The 21,881-nt window shown below is 38.8% G+C and overlaps 3 protein-coding genes across 4 annotated transcripts; all 3 read left to right on the top strand.

Annotated features, from left to right (window-relative positions):
- Positions 1-262: 262 nt before the first annotated feature.
- sp6 (Sp6 transcription factor) lies at positions 263-8,662 on the top strand. 2 transcript variants are annotated; one of them, XM_034688306.1, is made up of 2 exons: positions 263-447; positions 5,079-8,662. In XM_034688306.1, exon 2 carries the CDS (start codon positions 5,201-5,203, stop codon positions 6,125-6,127), a length of 927 nt encoding a protein of 308 aa, XP_034544197.1. In that variant the 5' UTR covers positions 263-447; positions 5,079-5,200; the 3' UTR covers positions 6,128-8,662. The 2 variants fall into 2 exon arrangements, with proteins under 2 accessions (XP_034544197.1, XP_034544198.1); XM_034688307.1 differs by lacking the exon at positions 263-447 and adding an exon at positions 4,816-4,899.
- Positions 8,663-11,113: 2,451 nt separating this feature from the next.
- Positions 11,114-16,227, top strand: cwc25 (CWC25 spliceosome associated protein homolog). Its single transcript, XM_034688695.1, has 9 exons — positions 11,114-11,302; positions 13,614-13,786; positions 13,871-14,107; positions 14,192-14,261; positions 14,485-14,636; positions 14,775-14,847; positions 14,935-15,140; positions 15,440-15,607; positions 15,751-16,227. Exons 1-9 carry the CDS (start codon positions 11,285-11,287, stop codon positions 15,860-15,862), a joined length of 1,209 nt encoding a protein of 402 aa, XP_034544586.1. The 5' UTR covers positions 11,114-11,284; the 3' UTR covers positions 15,863-16,227.
- A 1,787-nt stretch (positions 16,228-18,014) lies between these two features.
- psmb3 (proteasome 20S subunit beta 3) lies at positions 18,015-21,413 on the top strand. The gene is made up of 6 exons (XM_034688960.1): positions 18,015-18,170; positions 19,327-19,511; positions 19,871-19,978; positions 20,084-20,261; positions 21,072-21,166; positions 21,253-21,413. Exons 1-6 carry the CDS (start codon positions 18,168-18,170, stop codon positions 21,299-21,301), a joined length of 618 nt encoding a protein of 205 aa, XP_034544851.1. The 5' UTR covers positions 18,015-18,167; the 3' UTR covers positions 21,302-21,413.
- Positions 21,414-21,881: the final 468 nt, after the last annotated feature.

Here is a 21,881-nt window from a genome sequence, read left to right as displayed (position 1 = left end):
TTGTAAAAACAGAAGGGGAATAAAAGCTCTGACAGGGACTCAGGCAGGTCCTCACACCACACTTCGTACACACAATCTGGTTTGAGGCAGCTCTAACTGTACCACTGATCCCTGTTTCCCCGTTTCCTCACCTGCAGCCGAGGAGGGCGCATCCTCAAAGCGGGGGAGGTTGCTGCACACCGGCAGGGAGGGGGCGGAGCCTGCAGGGGCTCAAGACGCGCAGCCTATCGTAAAGTTAGTCACTCTTCACAATGCTGCTTACCTGTGAGCCAAGACGCCGACATCGCCTCACCTGGAGCGTCTGCGTGAACTGAATTATGATGAGGATATTATTTCTCTGTGCACATTTTTCGACGAAAGGGAGAAGCAGCAGAGCTGAGCTAAGAACAAGTTTCTCTTTCATCCCAGAAAGAACATAAAAGCAGCTTCAGCTCAAAGGACAAACAGGTAACTCATGAGTCTTCATTCACTGTTACTGCCACCAAATGTTAATGTTTCTCCTCACATTATCCAAAAATAATTTGACGTCCGGAAACAACAGTGTTAAATGACTCAACGAGTTATCCTGAACATACTGTAGCCATGTGCTTTGAGTCAGCATGAGGAGCCATGAGACCATACCTGAATAATGTAAGTAGTCCTTATTTAAAGATGACCAAAATAAAAAGTTTTAAAATACAATACTTATAGTGAGACTTCTTGAGATACATTCTGTAAACAATATATGTAATTTGGAGAGGCTATGTTTGAATTATTTGTCTGATTAATGTATGCTCTGAATAATTTAACTGCAGTTATAATAAAGTTCAGGAAAGTCAGCCTCAACTGAAAATGTATATTTAAAAAGAAAATATTTTAAATGCAGGTTTCAGATAGAAACATATCAAAGTGTTCATTATGTGTGTTGGTTTCAGCAGTAAAATTCAACAGGCTGACCTGTAGCCGAGGAGGGTTAAACTTAATGCCATGTTGTTATAAGTGTTTTATACCCAGATAAAATAGTTGTTCAGATTTCTGTTTCAGAAATTCTGAGTAAAATAAAGTTTCATAAGCAAGCGATGAAGACATGATATGGTATCACACCTGTATGATATCATCTGAGAAAGAAGTACAGTGTGTAGCCTGTATTACTGCTGATGCCACATTTATCATTGCTGCCTGTTTTATTCTGGTCCAATGTTATTAGTCATCATTCTTCTGGGGAAAAATGTTTAAGTTATTTATTTAAACTTAACATTTTAGAATTTCATGTGGGGACTTTTCTCAGGGTCCCCGAGATGCTGATAGTGACAAAGTTTCTGAAACAAACAGTGCATAAAATAATGGTGATCAACTGTGGGGTATGAGATGATGTAGTTTATACAGTTTGAACTTTTATTTATTACATGTATAGGATGAGTTTTACTTTAAAATGTCAACGCAGCTCAACTGTGTTTCTAACTGTGTGAGTAAGCACTTTTCAAATGTAAGTCTAAGTGATTTTTTTTACGTGTTGTAATATGTATTCATCATTTTCTTCAGTGTAAGTATAAAAGGAGATGGTAAAAAACAAGACAAGCATTTCATTTTACTCAAAAAGTTTTAAGAACATAATGTACATTATAAAAGTAAAGTACAAAGGAAGGATACCTTCCTTCAGCATTACATTATTGCCATATACAAATAGTATTATTGATGAATTTTTAAATAATGTACTGACATATCAACCTCAACCTTTTAAGAAGCTCACTTTTAAGTGGTTATTTTGTTAAACAATGTTAAAGTGTTTTATTTTTAAAATTTTAAACTCATTAGTGTATTTCTGGGGTTGTATTATAGCGCAGCATCAGAGCGATGATGGTACTAAAGTAAAGCCCAAGAATAAGTAAATGTTCTTAATGATTCTTCAGCACTAAATGTATGTTCACAGTTTGATACCTATATAGATTTCTATGCAATAAAAAAAGTCAAATTCTGTACATTTATATATAGATTTTTGTTCAATTATGGATGGTGGTTGGGATTGTCTCTGAATTCAAATATATATAATAACGCATACTAAACTACTCCAAAGGCAAAGATACAGATATAGTTTTAATCTCTTAGTTATCAAAACGCTATTTCCAAAATAACATTTAGAGGGTAATCTTTTCTCAACCCAAGACAGAAGTCATCCTGATATCAAAATTCATATAACTAACATCATGAAATTAAAACTACTATGTCTTAGTTTGATGGCAGAACAGGACGGCCAACGCATAAATACATTCCTTTAATTTTTTGGAGCACTGTGTATATTAAATCCATTTATGTTGCCAGACAGCGTGTAAAAAAACACTGCAATCAGCTTTGAGACTTGTCCTTTTAGTTGAAAACCAGGTGTGTCAGATGTGATATTAACCATTCTTGTCATTTACGTACAGGGGCTGTTGATGGCAGCTTTGAAAAGAGAAAACCTTTTCCCTATTTCAGATATGTCCACTCTTAAGCTCAAGGCTTTTATATTGTACACATTAATTGTAAAAAGAACGAGGCCAAGGAAGAATTCATTAAGCATTTGTGTATAAATCAGTGTCACTGTCGCTCCTAAATCATTAAGGATGTTAAACTGTCATCCGTATCCAAACGATCTCTGCACTTAATCACACAGCTAAAGCCCAGAGCAACAGATCAGCAGATTAGCCTTCCATCTCTAGCTCTGTAGGTCACTAACTTCAATCCAACACTTTAAATTAGTTTATAGTTTAAATTCAGATATCCTTTTTTTTAATGAATATTCAGACACTGAATTTTTTAATAGTTGTTATAATTGAATATTGCGCAAATTTGAATTTCTTTTTGCAAGTTTTGTGGTCAGACTAACTAAGAGTTTGTTCCAACATGTTGAAATTGTTAGTAATAACACAGAGCATTTACTCACAAGAGCACTGAAAAGAAAAAGAAAGTTTGATTTTAACTGAAATGCCTCTGACGAATGACCTGACTCTGTTATCTAATGTGCTATACTTCACCCATCTTGTCCATTAAGGAGGTTAAAACAAAGTACTTGTAGATGCCATTTGACTCCAAGTGTAACTATTTTAACACTGCGTCTGAAAAAAGATGTGATGTAAGGGTTGTGGTTGGTAGATTAAGATAGTTGAAAGAAAAAAATAAAAATAAAAAAAAATAAAAAAATAAAACTAAGCCTGGAAAATTGACTCTGATGTGACTGTGCAAACTTTCAGATAAGCAGTCTTGAAAAAATGTCTGTGTTTGCTGCAAAAGCCGAATCATTATGTTTCAAGATCTTCAAAACTGTATGATAAATGCAGTCAAACAGAAAGTGTTGAAATTCACCCATTTTGTGATGATTTAATTTGGAAAGTCTTGAAGAGAAGTGCTCGCCCCCTTTCAGTGCCTCTTCGCTGTGGCAGACTTGTAAACCGGGGGCTGCGCTGGGTCTTGGTCGGGCAGGTTTTATGACCATAGCCCTGTCATTGCTCTGTACCATCCTCCTCCTCCTGGGCTGCCACCCCCTCCCCGGGGCCCCCTGTATGCCAGCTGTTTCCCTTAGGATCTTGTAGCGCTCTCAGCACTTTAGCTAGCAAAGGAGGAGGATGCTGCTGTCTTCCTTTGTTTACGGTCATGTCAGTAAGAACGTAGTTGGGGCGACCATTTCACTGTGTGCGCGAGTTGCATTCCCAAAAAATTACAGAGCAGCTCTGGCTCCAGGCCGACATGAAATACATCAGCTATGACCTTTAACTCCAGACCTTTCATTAGGGAATTCCAAACTAATTGTTTTACGATTTCATTGAGACTAGAAAGCATTGCTGAGTGGTCTTAGCTGAACTTTTGAGAGGCAAGTGTTATCCTGTTGGTTTAGTTGTACTGACTTAACAAATTGATATCCACTGACTGATCTATTTTTGAATGTCAATCAGAGTGACACCACCAGTGTGCTTCACCATGAGCACTCTCCCTCACTCTCATAGCAGATATGTTTCTCTTCCTCTGGAGCTTGACCTCTTGTTTGAGGGTGACCTTGTGCAATTCGTTATGTCAGATATGGTATCACAAGAAGTGATCTCAAGACTAAGAAGCTTCAGACTTTACTGTTTCCTGCTGTAAAGATAATTGTAGATGTTCCAGGATGGGGGTGTGGTGGAAGTCAACAAGATTGTTTGGGGCTAGGACATGTTCGGAGCCAAACTCTCGTCTCGCAGGCTGGTAGCTTCTTGTCATAAATTTCAACAGACTTGTCCGATTTTAACAAGCTTCGTGTCACCTTTAGAAATCTGAGCCCCTCCCCCTGCTGACTGAAGCTGTGGAGGTGTGCACAAGTGTACATACCTGGAGTGTGTTGAGGACACGGTGCTGTTCCAGAGCATATGTCCATAATTATGCACATAAAGTAATTGTTCTCATGTCATTATTGGACTCCCATTCTAAGCTTGTGAATGCTGTCAGTCTGCAACTGTTGATGTTTTCTGTAGCTCGTGTGTAAGAGGCGGGGTGTTTTACGGGGCTCCTTTTGTGACTTGCCTGGAGGCCTGTTGTTGTAAATCATGTGTGATTTATAAAAAACAGGTTCTCCTGTCTGCCAGGTTTCATCTCCACAAACCTCAGAGACGTACAAATAGACTTTGGCCTGCAGCCATACCTCCCTGGAACTTCTTCCTTTACCAAACTGCTCTCCTGTCAACACTCCCCTTCGCTCTCGTCCCTCCCCCCCACCACTACCTCTGCCTCTGCACACGGCCGACCATGTTGTTTTCTTTGCGCTTGTCTTTTGACTGTCCTCCATGGGAAGTACCTGGCAGCGGATGCATGTGGCAGGTTTCTGCCTGGACACGTCTGTCTCCCTCTCTCTTCTGTCTCCACGGCCACGCAGCGTGAGAACTGCAGTATCCATGGTGATGAAGGAGGTGTTCTTGGGTTGGTTACTTAAATGTTGTAGACAGGAGGATTTAGGCCTGAGTGTCTACACTTCAAAAGTTCAGATGAGCAGATGCTGAGTAAAAATGACCCAGTGACTTCAAAGCACGTGGTTTAGCGAAGCTTTGGCTGACGCTGGTGGAAGAGCTAACAGTTTGTCTGTTTCTTTCTTTCTGCAGGTTTTTCCACTGAATTGCCATTCCACCATGTGGTAATCTTCTTGACGCTACCCAAAAGACAGTGAACCACACTCTGAGCAGCTAGCCTCCTCATCCCTCTTGCACCTGCAGCAGCTGCTCTCATGGCCCACCCTTATGAGCCGTGGTTACGGACGGCACCACCTAGTGGCAACTCAGAAGACATGAACATCCCCTCCTGGTGGGACCTCCACAGAGATGTCCAACCAGGGAGCTGGATAGACCTGCAGACAGGGCAGGGGGTGGGCCTGCCTTCAGTGAGTCAAGGAAGCTCCATGGGGTTGCAGCCATCCTTGGGGCCATACGGCTCTGACCCTCAGCTATGCGCCCTGCCTCCTGCACAACACGCCCCACCCTCACACTCATCTCACCTCTATCCTCAAGATGGCTTCAAGATGGAGCCCCTGGCCCCTGAAATGCTGCAGCAAGAACCGTACTCCCTGGAGGAACCCCAGGAGAATCCTGTCTCGGCCCGACCAAAGCCACAGCGCCGCTCTTCTTCCAGAGGTGCTGGCCAGGCCGCTTGTCGCTGCCCAAACTGTGTCCACGCTGAGCAGCTTGGCCAGAGCACAGACGACAGCAGGAGGAAGCACATGCACAACTGTCACATCCCTGGCTGTGGCAAAGCCTACGCCAAGACCTCCCATCTGAAGGCTCACCTACGATGGCACAGCGGGGACCGGCCATTTGTCTGCAACTGGCTCTTCTGCGGCAAGAGATTCACACGCTCTGATGAACTGCAGCGCCACCTCCAAACCCACACCGGCGCCAAAAAGTTCAGCTGTGCATTGTGCCCTAGAGTGTTTATGCGCAATGACCACCTAGCCAAGCACATGCGCACACACGAGTCTCCACCAGGACACGGGGAGGAGAGGGTGAATGGAGACGGAAGGATGGAGAAGAGCTTTGATGCTGCTACACCTCCTCAGTCCTCTTCAAATGTGTCTGGGTCTGATGTCACAGAGCCTCCTCTGAAGCTGAAATGTGAGACAGATCCCTCGGTCTCCAGTGTGACGGGACAGTCCGGCTAATTTCAGCAGGATACATTTTTGCAGTTAAAGGTTTACCATTTGTTGCCCTCGCTGTCACAGAGGTGCCATAGTTTTACATTAGAATAGAAATTAAAAAACAGGTTTGGAGGAACTTTTACTGATGAAAGTTGGGTTGAACAGAAAGGTTCTGGTTGTTGCCCCGTGAATTTATCAACCAGGTTAACGAAGTTATAATCGAAATGTTTTAGCACACAGAAATAGACGAGAGTTTACTGACCCTGTGGATAAAACTTTCCTCTGGTTACCAAAAGGGAAAAGTGACTATGGAGGCAGCCAGGCTGAAGCTGCAGCTTGTTGCTGGACTACCACTGCTGCTAAAGCTCCGAGTAGACCAAGAGACCAGTTCGATTTCAACTGAAGGTGGCTTTTAATTTGTTTACAGTGAAAATAATCAAATATGTAACTGGAAGAGTTGGACAAATATTTGTTTCCAACAGAATTTCAAAGGCAGCAGGCTTATGAGTGGAGGCTGAGTGCCACCGCGGGTGTGTAGCCTACTGCATAAGTAGTGATGCAACACTGGAATATAACAGAGCATTCTGTCTTTTTTAAAGGTCAGTAGTCATTTGGATGGTAGACAGCTCATACCACAAACTGGGTGTGTGTCTATGTTCGTACATATGTAATTAAAATGGTACAAACAAAGAATGTGCAACAGACACTGAGGCTGTGCTGTGGTGACGTGATGACTGAGATTATGTAATGATCACATAATACTATAAGATAACATAATGAAATATTATATACTTTAATATAAAAAATGAGAATTACATGCACTACAATTGCTTGTATTTACCAAATACGGTGTGTGGTAGCTTTGATGGTTAAATACTTCATAGGGATGACTAGTGTAGGAGAACGTGAACATTGGTTTCAGTTGTAAACAATGCGAAGAAGCATTGAGTGCAACAATGATGTGAAAAATCAGTTAATAACAGATTAAACCAATGAGTGATGCTCTCCACCCTCAGCTGGTAAAGACGTTAAAGCTGAGTCTGTTGCTCTGCTGAAGGCGATTATATTTGAAATTTACACAAATCCACTGTCAACATTGCAGGCTGCTGGTGCTAAGTGAAACTTCCTGAGAGCTTTCTTGACACCAGTTACATTTCTTAGTGTTGAAAAAGTTTGTTTGCTAAGCTGCACTTAAAGCTCCCGTGAGGAACTTTGGTTTATGTACATTTTGGCGCCCCCTGTGGACAAGCTGGTACCTCTTATCTCTTAAATATTCTTGTCCCAAACCTTGTCTAAGTTATGTTTCTATTGAAAGATTTCATCCTGCCATCTTCTATGGGTCAACTGTGTCACTCACTGTGATCTTTTGCTGGGGAAAATATAATCAAAGACTGTTTTGAATGTGTGTTATTTAACTCTATATCTGCCGACTACCACACTGTAGCAGTATCCAGCATTAAAAGTAACAAACAGAATTCATTTATCTAGTCTATTATGATCTTGTTTGCTTTTTTAGCTCATAGAGATGTATCATTATTCATTTTATGAGTTAAATCAGAAGTTATCATTACTTTATTTATGCAGTGGGTCAATTATTTAAATGGAGAGAAAAATCATCCTTTTCGGATTTCAAGCTCCTTGTCAGATTTACATTTTCTTTCACCTTGCAGTAAAACCCAAAGTTCAACATTATTTTTAACATTTTGAATTAAGTGTTAAAACTGTACTGTATTCCCAGAGCAAAATAATGATGATCATAATAATAATGGCATAACATCTCTCTTATTTTGGACAACATATTAAATGTAATGCAACGCTGCCAAACTTGAGAAAAATCTTTCAACTACTCCTTACCTCCTTACACCTACATCTACTGCTGTTACAGTGAATAATAACTCTGCAGCTCCCCTCACTCCTCATTAGTATGCACAAAATGCAAACCAGTGTACCTTAAATTTGTGCAGTAGATGTTGAACAGTTCTTCAAAACTCTGCCATCTGATACTATTTGCAACATGGATCAAGCTGTAGTCTCATTCATAAACAATGTGTGAAGGGCTTATCACTCAACGCATTTTATTATCACTTGTTGTTAGTGTGTCAACAGTTCTTACATGTCAGCTTACAAAAACCAAATCATTAAACCAAAATACTTTTTAAAATATGAAACCATGTTGCTCTGAGTTAGCATGCAGAGAAAATTAGCAGTGTAGCTGAATACACTTCTGTTGAGTGACACAGTTCTTTAGCTCACTAGTTTGAAATAGCTGACTTTCATGATCAATATTATGTGATCAATAGTTCTGTAGTAGGCAGTGTGAAGGGCTTTACAGTTTAAAACAATGTTTAGGATTTGTGTAAACCATCACAGACATTAGGCTGAGATTTCTATATAGTAGAGCTTGCAATGTTGTAGGCTTGTTTCTGTATTTATGTATAGAGGATAATAAAAGGGAATACAGTGCTAGTCAATTATTATTTATTGACTATGATAAAATATTTTGTTATTAGAGATAGTCTTTTCTTTTGGTCAGTTAAACCATATGGTCTTTTTTTGATTGGTTGCTGTAGTTAATGTTTTAGTTGACTGTTACAAAAATGTTCTAAAACTTTTAATAAGTTAAGCATTGCATTGTAATAATTTGTATTTAATCTATGGTTGTCCTTTATTGAATAAAAACTATATTCTGTGTCTATGTTGAACCATTTTGTCTGTTTTTAATCTACTCTAATTTCAAACACAACAGCAGATAAAGTCATATTATAGAAAGCTCCTGTGAGGAACTTTCTCTCTTATTGCTCTCTTGTCCTGTCATTGGTAAGTAATGCTTTCTGTCAATAAAATGTCATTGGCTGTATTAAGACAAACATTTTGTTTACTGTGGATGTTTGCAGTGAACCTTTTTTTTTTTAAATGATGTTTCCTCAGGGTGCCATCAATCGTCAGGACCGACATCTACCCCCTTGCAACAGTTTCAGATGTTAAAAGTCACTATATATCAGTATTTTGTCCTGTTTCTGATAGTCTTATTTGCTTTTGTAATAAAAAGGCATTGCTGTTAATTTCATTCTGCTTCAAAATAAGAAAAAAAACTCTTAACAAGAGTCAAATGTCAGTAGTTGTAGTCCACTAGCAGAAGAAATAGACACAATGGTGATGTTTGAGGGCCTATAAATGCTTGTGACACTGTAAAATATACCAGCAAGGAGTAGGCTTTAAAGCACATTTAGACATGGTTCTTAAATATGCAATTGTGGTAAAGCATTACATTTTTTAATCATTTGCTGAACCTCATAATGAATTTGACCAGCCAAGGATTAGATAATTTATATAATGCAGTGAGCTGTAATACCTTTACACCTTTAGTCTTAATTATTATCCATTTAAATGAAAGGTACTTTTTTCATTTAGAGCCTGATAATTAGGCCTGCAAAACCTCTCTACAAGACAGTGGTAGCCATTGTGTTTTAAAGGCATAAAAAGGTACAGAAACATAGAACATTTGAACTGTTGTGTTCAGGGTCAGGATGAAGGAGCTGCCTGTTTGGCTCATACCGAAAACATTTGTCTCAACAAATTGAATGTGAACACAATGTGCTTGATTATATCACATAAGTGAGTTCAATTCGTTACAAACCAAAAAAAAATTAACAGTCAAGAAGATAGCTATCCCAACAGTATAACAGTGGTTAGAGTAGTCGCTGAGGCACAGATCACAGGGATCATTCTTCACTGATTCATGTCCAACTTAAAGTCATTTACATTGATCAGTAAACAGAATACTGTTCATGAAATATATGATACCCTGTATAGATTTAAAAACTAGGTAATATTAATAGATGGATAATCTATCAAAACTGAAGACAAATACGAATTTGTAAATATATCTCTCAGTAAAATGAATCATCAAAAGCAACACCATTTCAGGATGACACACCACTATAATTTAATGTGAGTATAGTGAGGGCAGCTAAAAGGAGCGCAGAGGAAGAAAACAACAAGGTTCAGAGTAGGTCACATGAGACTCAGTAGAACACTGCATCCATCAAGCAAACATCCTACAGTATTATGTCAATACTGTCAGTAAGGCGAATCATTGGAAAAAATACATTTCAGAATTGAAGGCAAACATCCAAAAGGTAGTAGAAGAGTTCACTTTAAATGGGAAATGCATATTAAATGTAGATATATATATACTGTATGTGTAAAAATAAAATATATGTATATATGTATATATGTATATATGTATATATGTATACATGTATACATGTATATATATATACATATATATATATATATATATATATATATATATATATATATATATATATATATATATATATATATATATATATATATATATAATTAGCTTATATATGGATTTTTGTTGTTGTTGCAGAATTCATTTTGCCTACTGTGAACAATACACATTATTTCGACAGCTTCCTGTTCTGAGCATTGTGTTTTTAATTTATTGATGTAGTGTGTAATGACTGCTCAGTACTGTCTTTAATTTTGGTTGACTTGGGGTATAATCTGACAACATCGTTTGGTTTTGCAGGAAGAGTCCGAGGTTTGGAGAATGTAGTAGTGTAAATTGGGTTTTGTGCTTATAGTGTCGAGAAAAGCGTGGTGGATGTCAAGAAATGTGTTTTAGCAATTGAGAAATACTGTAAGACCGATGTGTCTTTCTGACCTAAAAAAGCTTGCAAGACCATTCGTAACAAAAAATCCTGTATTTAGATTTTGACTGCCTGTATCTGATGTGAGGGGAAAAAGGCAGACCAGAAAAACTGACTACATACAGAGAAACAGCCTTATATTCACAGTCATTAATACATATGACTGTTAAAAGAAACCTTTAATCAGAAAACACTTCTTTTACAGGTTACAGACAAAATCATCTTTGTCCACAGAGGGCACCAAAATCGACTAAACCAGAATGTTCATCACAGAGGCTTTAACTGTCCACACTCCAAAACAGTAGGTGGCGCTAAAGCAACTGAACGCCTTAACATTGAAAACGAAGAAGAAGGAATCATCATACACAACCACAACCGAACCGTGTGAGGCTCCATTTTCTAGCTAACTGTGAACCCTCGCTGTTACACAGTTTATAGTTTTAAAGACATATTTGTCTCTTTTCTTTTTTTGTTGGACTGAATCAACGTCGTCTTCAAGATGGGGGGAGGCGATCTGGTATGTATGAGCTAATTAATCCACAACACACGTTTAACCTGATGGTTCGAGACCCTGACTACCGACCTCTGTACAAACAGAAGAGTTTTTAAGATGCTCGTCGGCCTCATACTGTCCTTACAGTTTTTAAACACGGGTTGTTAAAATCATCCAGCAACTGATACGTTTGAGTCCAGATAAACTAGTTTATAAAGAGCGTTTATGTTGTTTTATTCAATAGCTGTTGGCAAAATCTAGTTACTAGCTACCGTTAGCTCAACGTCTGTAAATCTAACTTCTGTATATTTTTCACGAGTTTCTTCCTAAAGTTACATGTAGACGGTTAAAGTCATTACACATGAAGATGCCAGACAAGTATAATAATATGTGCACGCATAATCAACAAACAGAAATAAGCCAAACGCCAATAGGCCAAGGAATACAATAAAAAGTTACGGAAAAAAAGACATCCATTGAATTTGAATTGCTCTAAAAGGAAAATAGTTTCCATGCCATATGAACATCAAGCTTTGATTGGGTTCTCATGCATTATTTAAGTTGACATTTCTATATCAGATCATTGATTCTATCTGATAAGATTTATGATAAAGTATTGGTGTAACGATTCGATTCGTATCATGATTCGTGTTTGCCGATACGATTAAAGAACGACATTGGTTCAGCTACCAGCTACCTCATGGACAGAGCCATCTTCATCCTTGCACTATTGCACGTTATCATGTTTGTCTATTGTTTCTTTTTATTGCACTCGTGCCTTTTGTGCTTATATATATATATATAGATATAGATATAGATGTAGATATATTTTATACATGTTTTATTAGTACTTGATTTTTAGTGTCTGTCTATGTTTGTACAGGGAGTATGCAAAAATACCGGAGTCAAATTCTTTGTATTCTTGAGATACATTGTGATTAAAGTTCTTTCTGATTCTGAAGAAATCAGTTCTTTCTGATTTCTTCTGATTCAGGTTCATTCAGAATGATACAATACGAAACAACTCAGTGACTTGAAATTGATTCAGTAACTTTTTACCAAAAATTCAACTAGTGTGACTGTGAAATAAATACCTTGATAGTGAACAGTCCTAGATTCCCGTTGTTTCTTGTAAGGGAGTCGGGTATAAATTAATTATGGATATAAACATAGTGTGAAATCCCATGGCGCCTTAGTAGGTGGTTGGATAGATTGTTTGTGTTGCTGTGGTACTTTACCTTTACATATCCTACAAACAACGAGGGACTTATTTAGAACATCTCCGTCTTTTCAAAAGCCAAAGTGTTTCCACACGCTGGACCGCAATGGTGGCTTGATAATTTCTTGCCCGCCACCTTCTCTTCTGCCATCTGCCATGGCACGTGACGTTGCAGACAGGCAGCCTGAATTGAGTAACGTTTAACGTCTTAATCATTAAAAGTGCAAAAAAAAACACATCCATATAAACTCTGCTGTGCTTAAATCTAATGTGTTATTTCCTAGTATCGATACAATCGATTTATTACCTTTTAAAACAATGTTAGATCGATATATGTCGTTCGGAAGGCCAACTTGCCAAGCACAGATCAATGTAGTCTGATCATAGGAATATAAATCAACACATTGATGTAGTAGATTAATCACCATTATAAAGTTTTCATGGCAAGGTAACCATTTTTCTAAAACACCTATTAGCTAAAAGGTTATTAAAAATGCCTGACATGTGATATTATTCAAATCATCACGACAGAGAAAAATAAATGAAAAAAAAAAAACCTGTCAGAGGAAATTTGTTGTATAATCATAGCAAGCTCTCAAAAGCCAAGAGTGGGGAAAAGAAAGCAAAGGTTACGTTGCAGTGTGGTATGGTTAAAATAGTTATTAAAATAAGTACATTGAACTAAGTTAATACAAAGCAGCTGTTTACAGGTGAGACTTAAGCCTTGGTTTAAAAGAATGGAGAGTTTCAGCAGACCTGCAGTCTTCTAGGGGGGTTGTCGCATATATAGGGAGCATTAAACTGAGTGTATTTTCTACATATTTGACTTGATTGCTTCGAACATGAAGCTGACCTGACCTGTCCCAGATGACCTCAGTAGTCTGGATGGTTGAAAGCGTGTCAAGGCATGACTAATGTGTTTTGTCCCTTAAAAAAATCAAGTGCTTTATAAATCAGCAGTGGTACTTTAAAATCTATTCTTTGGCCGACAGAGAGCTGGTGTTAGGACTTTAGGACTACAGAGAGGGCAACTAATAGTGTATTATGACAAAGCTAGTACCTTAAAAGATTTAAAAGGTACATAAAATAATTGTCTTTGATATTGTCTTCCGGCAGAACTTGAAAAAGAGCTGGCATCCCCAGACTATGAAAAACATCGAGCGTGTTTGGAAAGCTGAACAGAAATATGAGGCTGAACGCAAGAAGATTGAGGAGCTTCAGAAGGAACTGAAAGATGAAAGAGCTCGAGAAGAAATGACAAAATATGCAGAGGACTCTGGTGCTATCAAGTAAGTTCCCTGATATTGTAAGGAGTTGTTTGTGGGACACTTTAAGAGAGTCTAAGTCATGCTATATCTTTTGTATGATTACAGAAAGAAGGATGATCGTTTAGACTGGATGTACCAGGGCCCTGCCGGCCAGGTCTCCAGGGATGAGTATCTGCTGGGTCGTCCCGTCGACAAGCAGATCACTGACCAATATGAGGAGCCCGAGAGTGGTCCATCAGCTGAGACTGGCCTCCTGCCAGGTTCCATCTTTAACCCATCCACCCCTGCCTCCAACCTCGATTTGGCTGCCAAGATAAGAGAAGATCCCCTGTTTGAAATTAGGTAAGCGAGACCCTTCTCTCATGTCATTTTAAAATGTTCAAAATGTTGGAATGGTTTAATTTACATTTAGTTTGTCTTCTGAAGGAAACGTGAGGAAGAGAAGAAGAGAGAAGTCCTGAGTAATCCTGTTAAAATGAAGAGAATTAAAGAAATGGTAAATCCCCTGCTTTCTTTGTATTTTGTTTTCTCGATTTGATTATTTTTCTGCAAATATCCAGCACAGTCCTGTCTGACATTCCACATGTATTTTCCTCACCATTATTCTACATTCTTTCCACTTACCTTTTATTACAGTGTGTAACACAACTGTGTCCTGTCAGAAAGGGGGGATTGTTTTTTATGAGTGTTTTACCATCTGCTGTTTGGTTCTCTTCCAGCTGCGCATGAATCTCGACAAGAAGGACAAGAAAAAGAAGAGAAAGAAGGACAAAAAGGAGAAGAAAGGAGACAAAGACAGGAGAAAAGACAAAAAACACAAAAGAAGGAGTTCAAGCTCAAGCTCAGAGGAAGAGGATGAGAAAAAATACAGGTACGTATATAGAGAAAGTGTCAAGATACATTAAGAAGCTTGTACAACTGTATGATAAAGAAATTTTTGTTACTTTTATTTCAGCACACAGTCAATTAGTTCAGCTGGTTTAACAGTTTAAATTAACTCTTTTTTTAGGTCGCACTCACGTGATGATTCTGCTGCAGACAATAAATCACGTTCCCATCACATCCCAGGCTATGGCCTTCAGGTAAGTCTGCAACAAACCAGTTTATCGTTATAGAGTAACTAGTTCCAGAACCCTCATAAGTTGTAACGATAAGGTCTTCACTTTCAGTTCCCCTCTGGCAGACAACACCAGTCCTCCACTCAAAACCATCACTCAGGGCGTCGCGAGAGGAGCCGCTCCCGATCACCTCACAGGAGCAACAGGGAAAATCACTCTCACTCATCGCACTCGCACAGAGAAGACGGGAAGACCGAGCCAAGAGCTTCAAGCCCACAGAAAGAACGTTACCAAAGACAGAGACATCACGTGTCAAAGTAAGAGTTTGCAAGAAAGTGTTGACATGCATCCTTATGTAATGACTAGCTCAATTTTTGACATTGTTCCAGTTTAGACAGTATTTCTTTTTGTTGCTGGCATTTATAAGCAAACTATCCTCAAGGATAGTTTAAAGAAGGGAATACTGTTTCTCCACTTATAATTATTCTAGAAGGGAAATTTGTTGAAGAAATCACAAAAGAGTTGTCAATGTTTATTTATGTATTTTTTTATAACATTGTTTTAATCACCAACCACACTGATTCCTGTTCTTCTCTTACATTTCTGTCTTCTGTAGGAAGCTTTCTGCAGATGAGCTGGAGCGCAAAAGGAGGGAGATGATGGACCAGGCCAAGCAGAGGGAGGAGGACAGGGAGAATAATGTTAAGAGATACAAGAAGCAAGATGAGCAGGAAAAACAGCGGGAACAAAATGTCAAGCATGACCGTCATGCTGGCTTCATTCAGTAAGTTATCCACACAGAGGTGGGAAAGTTGGTGTAACATGTATGAACAGGTTTTTAATGCATGAATAATGTCTCTCTCTCTTCATTTTAAATGTACTCAACTATTGGCTCCAGTATCACTCATTCACATTTCTGTCCTGCAGCAACATGAAGCTGGAGAGCGCTGCCAGCTCTTCTGTAGAGGATAGAGTGAAGAGGAACATCCACTCTATTCAGAGGACGGCAGCATCGCTGGACAACTTCATGAAGAGATGAAGACACACCTTTCATTGTACAGACACTCTAAAATTAACTGACTGTAAAAGCTTGGCCTGACTGTTTTCTTAAGCATTGAGTATTGTCATTGATGGTTCCACTGCTACCCATGGATTTTATTACAAAAAGCAGTTTTCATGATAGTATAATTTATTTCATAAAAAAGGTCTGCTATGGCTGATCTCTTCTAGTTGACCCTTTAATGTTCACGTGATCCAAACATTTTACAATATAGAGTTATGTTTTTTTTTCTTTACAGCATAAGACCAGTTTTTACCTTCAACTTCTTTGTAAAATAATGTATATTTGGTACTTTGTATAAACCTGTGTGAAGCATCTGGAATTAAACTTCTAGAGCTCCATCATCAACTAATGTCATCACTTGAGATACTAGAGAAACTCCTTTACACTACACCATCATCCTCGTCCCCAGGAAACCCTCTGTCAAAAGATTTAACAACTGTTACCCTGACGCCTTGGATCGTGTGTATGTTCATTCTCTGAGAGACCGGTGGTGACCCACCTGAGGGACATGTCTAGCTCTCAGCTGGACCCCCTGCAGTTCGTCTGTCCTGCAAACCGGTTGGTGGAAGTTGTAGGCAATCCAACGTCTAACACCTGTACAACAAGCACTGATGTCCCTGTACTCTCCTCTCTGCTCTTCTCTGTCTACACAAATGGCTGCACCATAGGAAACCCTTCAGTTACACTCCAGACATCACAGTCGCTTTCGATAAAAGCATCTGCTAAATGACATTGTAACAGTCCTCATCAGCCTGGTCATTGATGGTGACAAGTCTGCATACAGGTTGAACAGCTGGTCCTCCGGTACAGTCAGAGCCACAGATCTCGACCCGCTGAAGACCGTGGACAATGACCGAAGACTTTGGTTGAAGCCCCTCTACACTCTGCTCCCTCACAATCCAGTGCTGTGTCTATGTGGACACCTTCAGATTGCTGGGTAGACACTATTAGAAAAACAGCCCGGCAGAAGATATACTTTCTGTGCCAGCTCAGGAGGTTTAACCAGCCTCAGAAGCTGCAGATCATGTTTTTCACCACTATCACCCAGTCTGTTCTCTGCACCAAACAAAAGAGGAGTGGAACACAACATGCAGGCTGGTCCGCAGAGAGAATAATCAGAATCAATCTCCCCTCTGTTCAGGGCTTATTGCTCTCCAGGATCAGGATACAGGCAGGTAACATCACTGGAGAAACCTCACAACCCCTGATAAATACTGTTTAACTGTTCTAACTGTACACCAAAACAATCACACAAAACTTTCTCTCCGTCGGCTGTCACTCTGATGAGCAGTGTCAGAACAATCACTGTGCAGTAACCCTGTGTCACAAACACCTACTGTGCTGTAAATAAGATTATTCAAGTTCATTGAATTGACACACTTTTAATTATAACTTTATCATCCCCCTATCTGACATGCATATATGCACACTGTTTAAATGAAATATTTAAACAATAAAGAACTACCTCATAATAAATACATGTTACATGTCAGTAAAGAGAGATCGGTGCTGTCTGGGTGTTTTTAAAAGTAAACGTAGTGTTACCTTTTTAATCTAGCTTTTAATTTGGAGTAATTTATTTTTAGCCCTGGACTCCATTATTATTTTTATTATTTTAATTATTATTTTAACCATTGTTATTTTAACCATTGTTATTTTAATCATTGTTTTAATATATATTTATCTTATTTAATTATTTATTTATTTATTTATCTCATTTTTAATTATTTTATTTATAATCATGCCTTTGATAATTTTACCATTGCTGTTGTTTTCTGTCTGTTATCCTGTGCAGCACTTTGGGCTGCATGTTTTTCTGTATTACAGGTGCTATATAAATGAAGCTGAGTTGAGTTTCTTGGTAATTAGATTATTTCTATGATTAACTATTGTAAGACATATATCAGTGATATGATGATGGGTTAAGCTCCTCACCCATACACAATCGGACATACATGTTCAATCTCAGTCCACTTTGTGGTAATTCTGCAGATTTTTCAAGCCCTGGTTTTAATTTCACTTTAACTCGGCTCAAACAAACTATGCATATATCTTTCCCTCCGCTCATATCCGCCAATCACTGCAGCGCTGAGCGCAGAATGCCGGTTAATCCAGCCAATCAGACTTGAGACAGCGATGACGTAGATACATCACGTTAGTCCGATTTTTGTGTTTCTAAATCGTGTAGTCACTGTGGGAAACGAACAGTCATTGATAATAACCAAGAAGCAGTGGATATTGGAAGTTTTAGGGTGTAGGGACATACCAAAAAAGCGTCAATATGGTAAGAAAAGTAAAACTGACATTATATACGAATGGTTTGTTTTGTAAAAGAGTTTAAAATGTATTCATGAGGCTGAAAGTTACCAAGCTTTGCTAAGCTAATGCTAGCTCATAGACGTTTCTAGCATGCCTACAGAAACAACTCAGTTAAAAGCATAAGACACGTTTGGTTTGCTCTGTTATCAACACAACATTTGATAGCTTAATAGTTTAGTTAAAGCCTCAGATAACAATAAATAACGATAATTACTTGATTAGCCGCCTGTAGACAACAAAATGAGAAACTTAGCTAGCACTACACTGAAGTTAGCATCTTATTCGACTATGCAGTGAACTCGCTCTTTCTTCCATTTGATCAAATAAAATAAAGGTTTAATACTTCTGAAACTGTGTTTAAAGCAGTCCGTAGACACGCTAGAGTACTTAAGTCCAAATCAGTAAAGTCTGGTTAGTATTTTACTGGACCAGGACCTGGTTAAGTCTAGATAGGTAAAAAGCAGTGGGATCGTGGTGGAGGACGTGGGCTTCATCCGGCGAATGATATATTAGATATTGACAAAAAAAAACATATTGTGGATCCCTTCTTTCAACAAACAATGCAGTCAAGGGATGTAAATGACCTCATGGCTTTGGGGAAACCCAGGCAAAAAGCTTTACATCATTATGTATTATAAAAACAACAGTGATAAGGATGGATAATAATAGTGTGGGACACTGAGAACATGAATGTAAGACAACAATTTGTATTATCGATCTGTTATCTAGATACCAAACAAGTATTAAATGAAGCCCTCCATGTTTTCAGTGCTGTAGATGGGGTTTCTTATGTTGGCCTCATGGTTCTCTTATAGCTTTAACTCTGTGCCACATGTAAAGGCTTCAACTTGCCATTATCTTTATGACTGACTACTCCACTCTATACATTCAGTCTATTTTTTTGTCCTGACAAGATATCAGTTAATATAAAATCAGTAATATCTCTTTTAGAGCCTAAATAGACACAATAAAATATAGGGCTTTAGATTGTATCAATTGCCATACTATTGTTAATAAGCACTGTAATATATTGATAAACCAGAAAAATTGCCAGTAATTCTGCCATTATGCTGTTATGTTCCAACTGACTTGCCTCTTCTCTCCTCTCCTTCCTCATCCAGTCTATTATGTCATATAATGGAGGGGCTGTCATGGCCATGCGAGGGAAGAACTGCGTGGCGATAGCAGCAGATCGGAGATTTGGCATCCAGGCTCAGATGGTCACCACAGATTTCCAGAAGGTCTTCCCCATGGGAGAGAGGCTGTTTATCGGCTTGGCTGGGCTTGCTACTGATGTTCAGACAGTGTGAGTGCCTTTAAACCGTGTGTGTCTGTCTCTTAATGTTCTTTCCCGATCAGGGCATGATGACATACGTTTGTTTAAGCACCACAAACCCACAACTGTAAGATCACAAGTGGGTACAAGTACAGACAATCACTAATTTAAAGGAAGCCTGGAGTTCAAAACCACTTTGATAGTATGTACCACTTAGAACATCCCAGTGATGTGTTCTTAACAACTGCTATTTGTAACTGCTTCTGAATAATGGTGCAAACTGTTGTCTTAGTGATGCTATTGGTCTAAGCCTGGAAAGAAGTACAGTTTGCATTACTAAGTGTGTGTTTTTCTTCTTTTATAACTGGATGACTTTGCCTTACATTTAGAGCCCAGAGGCTCAAATTCAGACTGAACCTGTATGAGCTGAAGGAGGGTCGTCAGATCAAGCCCAAGACCTTCATGAGCATGGTGTCCAACCTGCTGTATGAAAGGAGGTGAGTGCACTGCCTTTAAATGAGACCTATTCAGCAGCCATGTTGAACCTTAAAGCTCCAGAAAGATGGACACAGGATATAGTTAACGCATGACCCTCTCATCAGGTTCGGGCCATACTACATTGAGCCTGTTATCGCAGGACTAGATCCCAAAACCTTCGAGCCCTTCATCTGCTCCTTGGATTTGATCGGCTGCCCAATGGTGACAGAAGACTTTGTCGTGAGCGGCACTTGCTCAGAGCAGATGTACGGCATGTGTGAATCTTTGTGGGAGCCTGACATGGTAAGTTGAGTGTGAAGCTTCAGGTATGTTCTGCACCTGGATACATGTTGTTTGACTACAGAAAAATGTGTTTACAGACTGCTTGTTCTATTTTTTAGTATAGAAAGTTCAGAACTTTGAAAAACAAATCAATGATACAAGGCAAGCAGATTGATGAAGAAAAAAAAACAAGTAGAATCAAAATATTTTCTATTTAAAGTGTGTGAGAGGGGGGCACCTATAACACCTGTTTAAAGAAAACATTTTCAGAAAAGGGTGTTTTTTTTCTGCATAATGAAACCATGCTTGAATTCTGATTGTGTTGTACACTGACTTAACAAATGCTAGAAAGTAAAGAGTCGTCAAACTTTGTAGAAGTTAGGTCTGAAAAGCGTCAGCAGGTGAATGCTGCTTTTAGAGGATTGGTTTGAAAACAACAAACTCAAAGGCTGTGCTGTCTGTTTCTTACACTTGCAGTGAGGGATCTTAAAACCATTTTCATAACAAGTTTGAATCATTTCTTCACATAAAAACATTTGGCCTTTGGAGATCTGAGGTCCACATAGTGTGACATTTTGAACTGGCCCAAAATTTAGATCCAGGGTTCCAACACAGTTTCCAGAGTTTAACACAACATCACCTCAGAAAGAATACAAACCACCCAGTCACTTATCTGGGATACCTGTTAAGCCGTTTCTGCTGTTTAAACTGGTTGTTAGAGACATGTCTTGTGCAGTATTTGGTTGTAAACATTCTTCATGCTTCATTGCATCATGCACTCTCAAGTTCAAAATTAAATGCACTGATTAATCAAAATGTGTTTGACTGCAGGAACCAGAGGACCTGTTTGAGACCATCTCCCAGGCTATGCTGAATGCAGTTGACAGAGATGCAGTGTCTGGTATGGGAGTGGTTGTACATGTCATGTAAGTACAGTGGTAATTATTAAAGTACACACAGGTTAGAGTGATGATGTCAGCAGTTATTGACAGCCTTCTCTCTTTTCCGGCAGTGAGAAAGACAAGATCACCACACGAACCCTGAAGGCCAGGATGGATTAGAGCTTCGGTTTCCCCCCACACTTCACCAACACAGATGTTTTGTATAAAATAATCAACAATACTTGTACCGTCTTTTTTTCTTATTCAATAAATACACAGGTTATAACCCTGACTGGTGGCGTTCCTGTTATTACTTTACTGCTGATCTCTGGACCCTAAATGTTAAGTTCTGCACCAAATCAGGGTGCCTTATTTGGCACCTGAAAAGAAAGGTAATAAAAACAAGGCTGGCTAACATATATGTACACTCAGCTGATTACTTACCTTTGTACTTGGTGTTCAAGTTCTGACTTTGCATGCCAGTGTTTTTCCAGGGTAAACTGTATTATAGAAATGAACTCCAGTGTGTCATGACAAGAGGCCTGAGACTGATGCACTGCAGAGTCTTAAAAGCTGTGCACGCTTTGCTCCATGAAGAAAATTAGTCTTCTTCTATACCCAATTTTGAGCTTACAAATTAGTTTCTGCTAATTTCTAGGATTATTTCTTCAATTGGCACTTTGATACGACAAGGCAAAGGTACAAAAAAAAAGTTCTAAAAAGTTTAACGTCATTAAAACTCCTATGTTGTTTAATAAAA

Source organism: Notolabrus celidotus, chromosome 7 (genome assembly GCF_009762535.1).
Source record: "Notolabrus celidotus isolate fNotCel1 chromosome 7, fNotCel1.pri, whole genome shotgun sequence".
Lineage (NCBI taxonomy): Eukaryota > Metazoa > Chordata > Actinopteri > Labriformes > Labridae > Notolabrus > Notolabrus celidotus.
This window is presented reverse-complemented; position numbering and strand designations above follow the sequence as displayed.

Excerpts from the sequence above, each read along its gene's own strand:
- sp6 (XM_034688306.1), top strand. The coding sequence starts at position 5,201 with ATGGCCCACCCTTATGAGCCGTGGTTACGGACGGCACCACCTAGTGGC.
- psmb3 (XM_034688960.1), top strand. Across the intron at positions 19,979-20,083 it reads AACCTGCTGTATGAAAGGAG|GTTCGGGCCATACTACATTG; the intron begins GTGAGTGCACTG and ends CCCTCTCATCAG. Across the intron at positions 21,167-21,252 it reads GGAGTGGTTGTACATGTCAT|TGAGAAAGACAAGATCACCA; the intron begins GTAAGTACAGTG and ends CTTTTCCGGCAG.
- cwc25 (XM_034688695.1), top strand. Across the intron at positions 14,262-14,484 it reads TGAAGAGAATTAAAGAAATG|CTGCGCATGAATCTCGACAA; the intron begins GTAAATCCCCTG and ends GTTCTCTTCCAG. Across the intron at positions 15,141-15,439 it reads CAGAGACATCACGTGTCAAA|GAAGCTTTCTGCAGATGAGC; the intron begins GTAAGAGTTTGC and ends TGTCTTCTGTAG.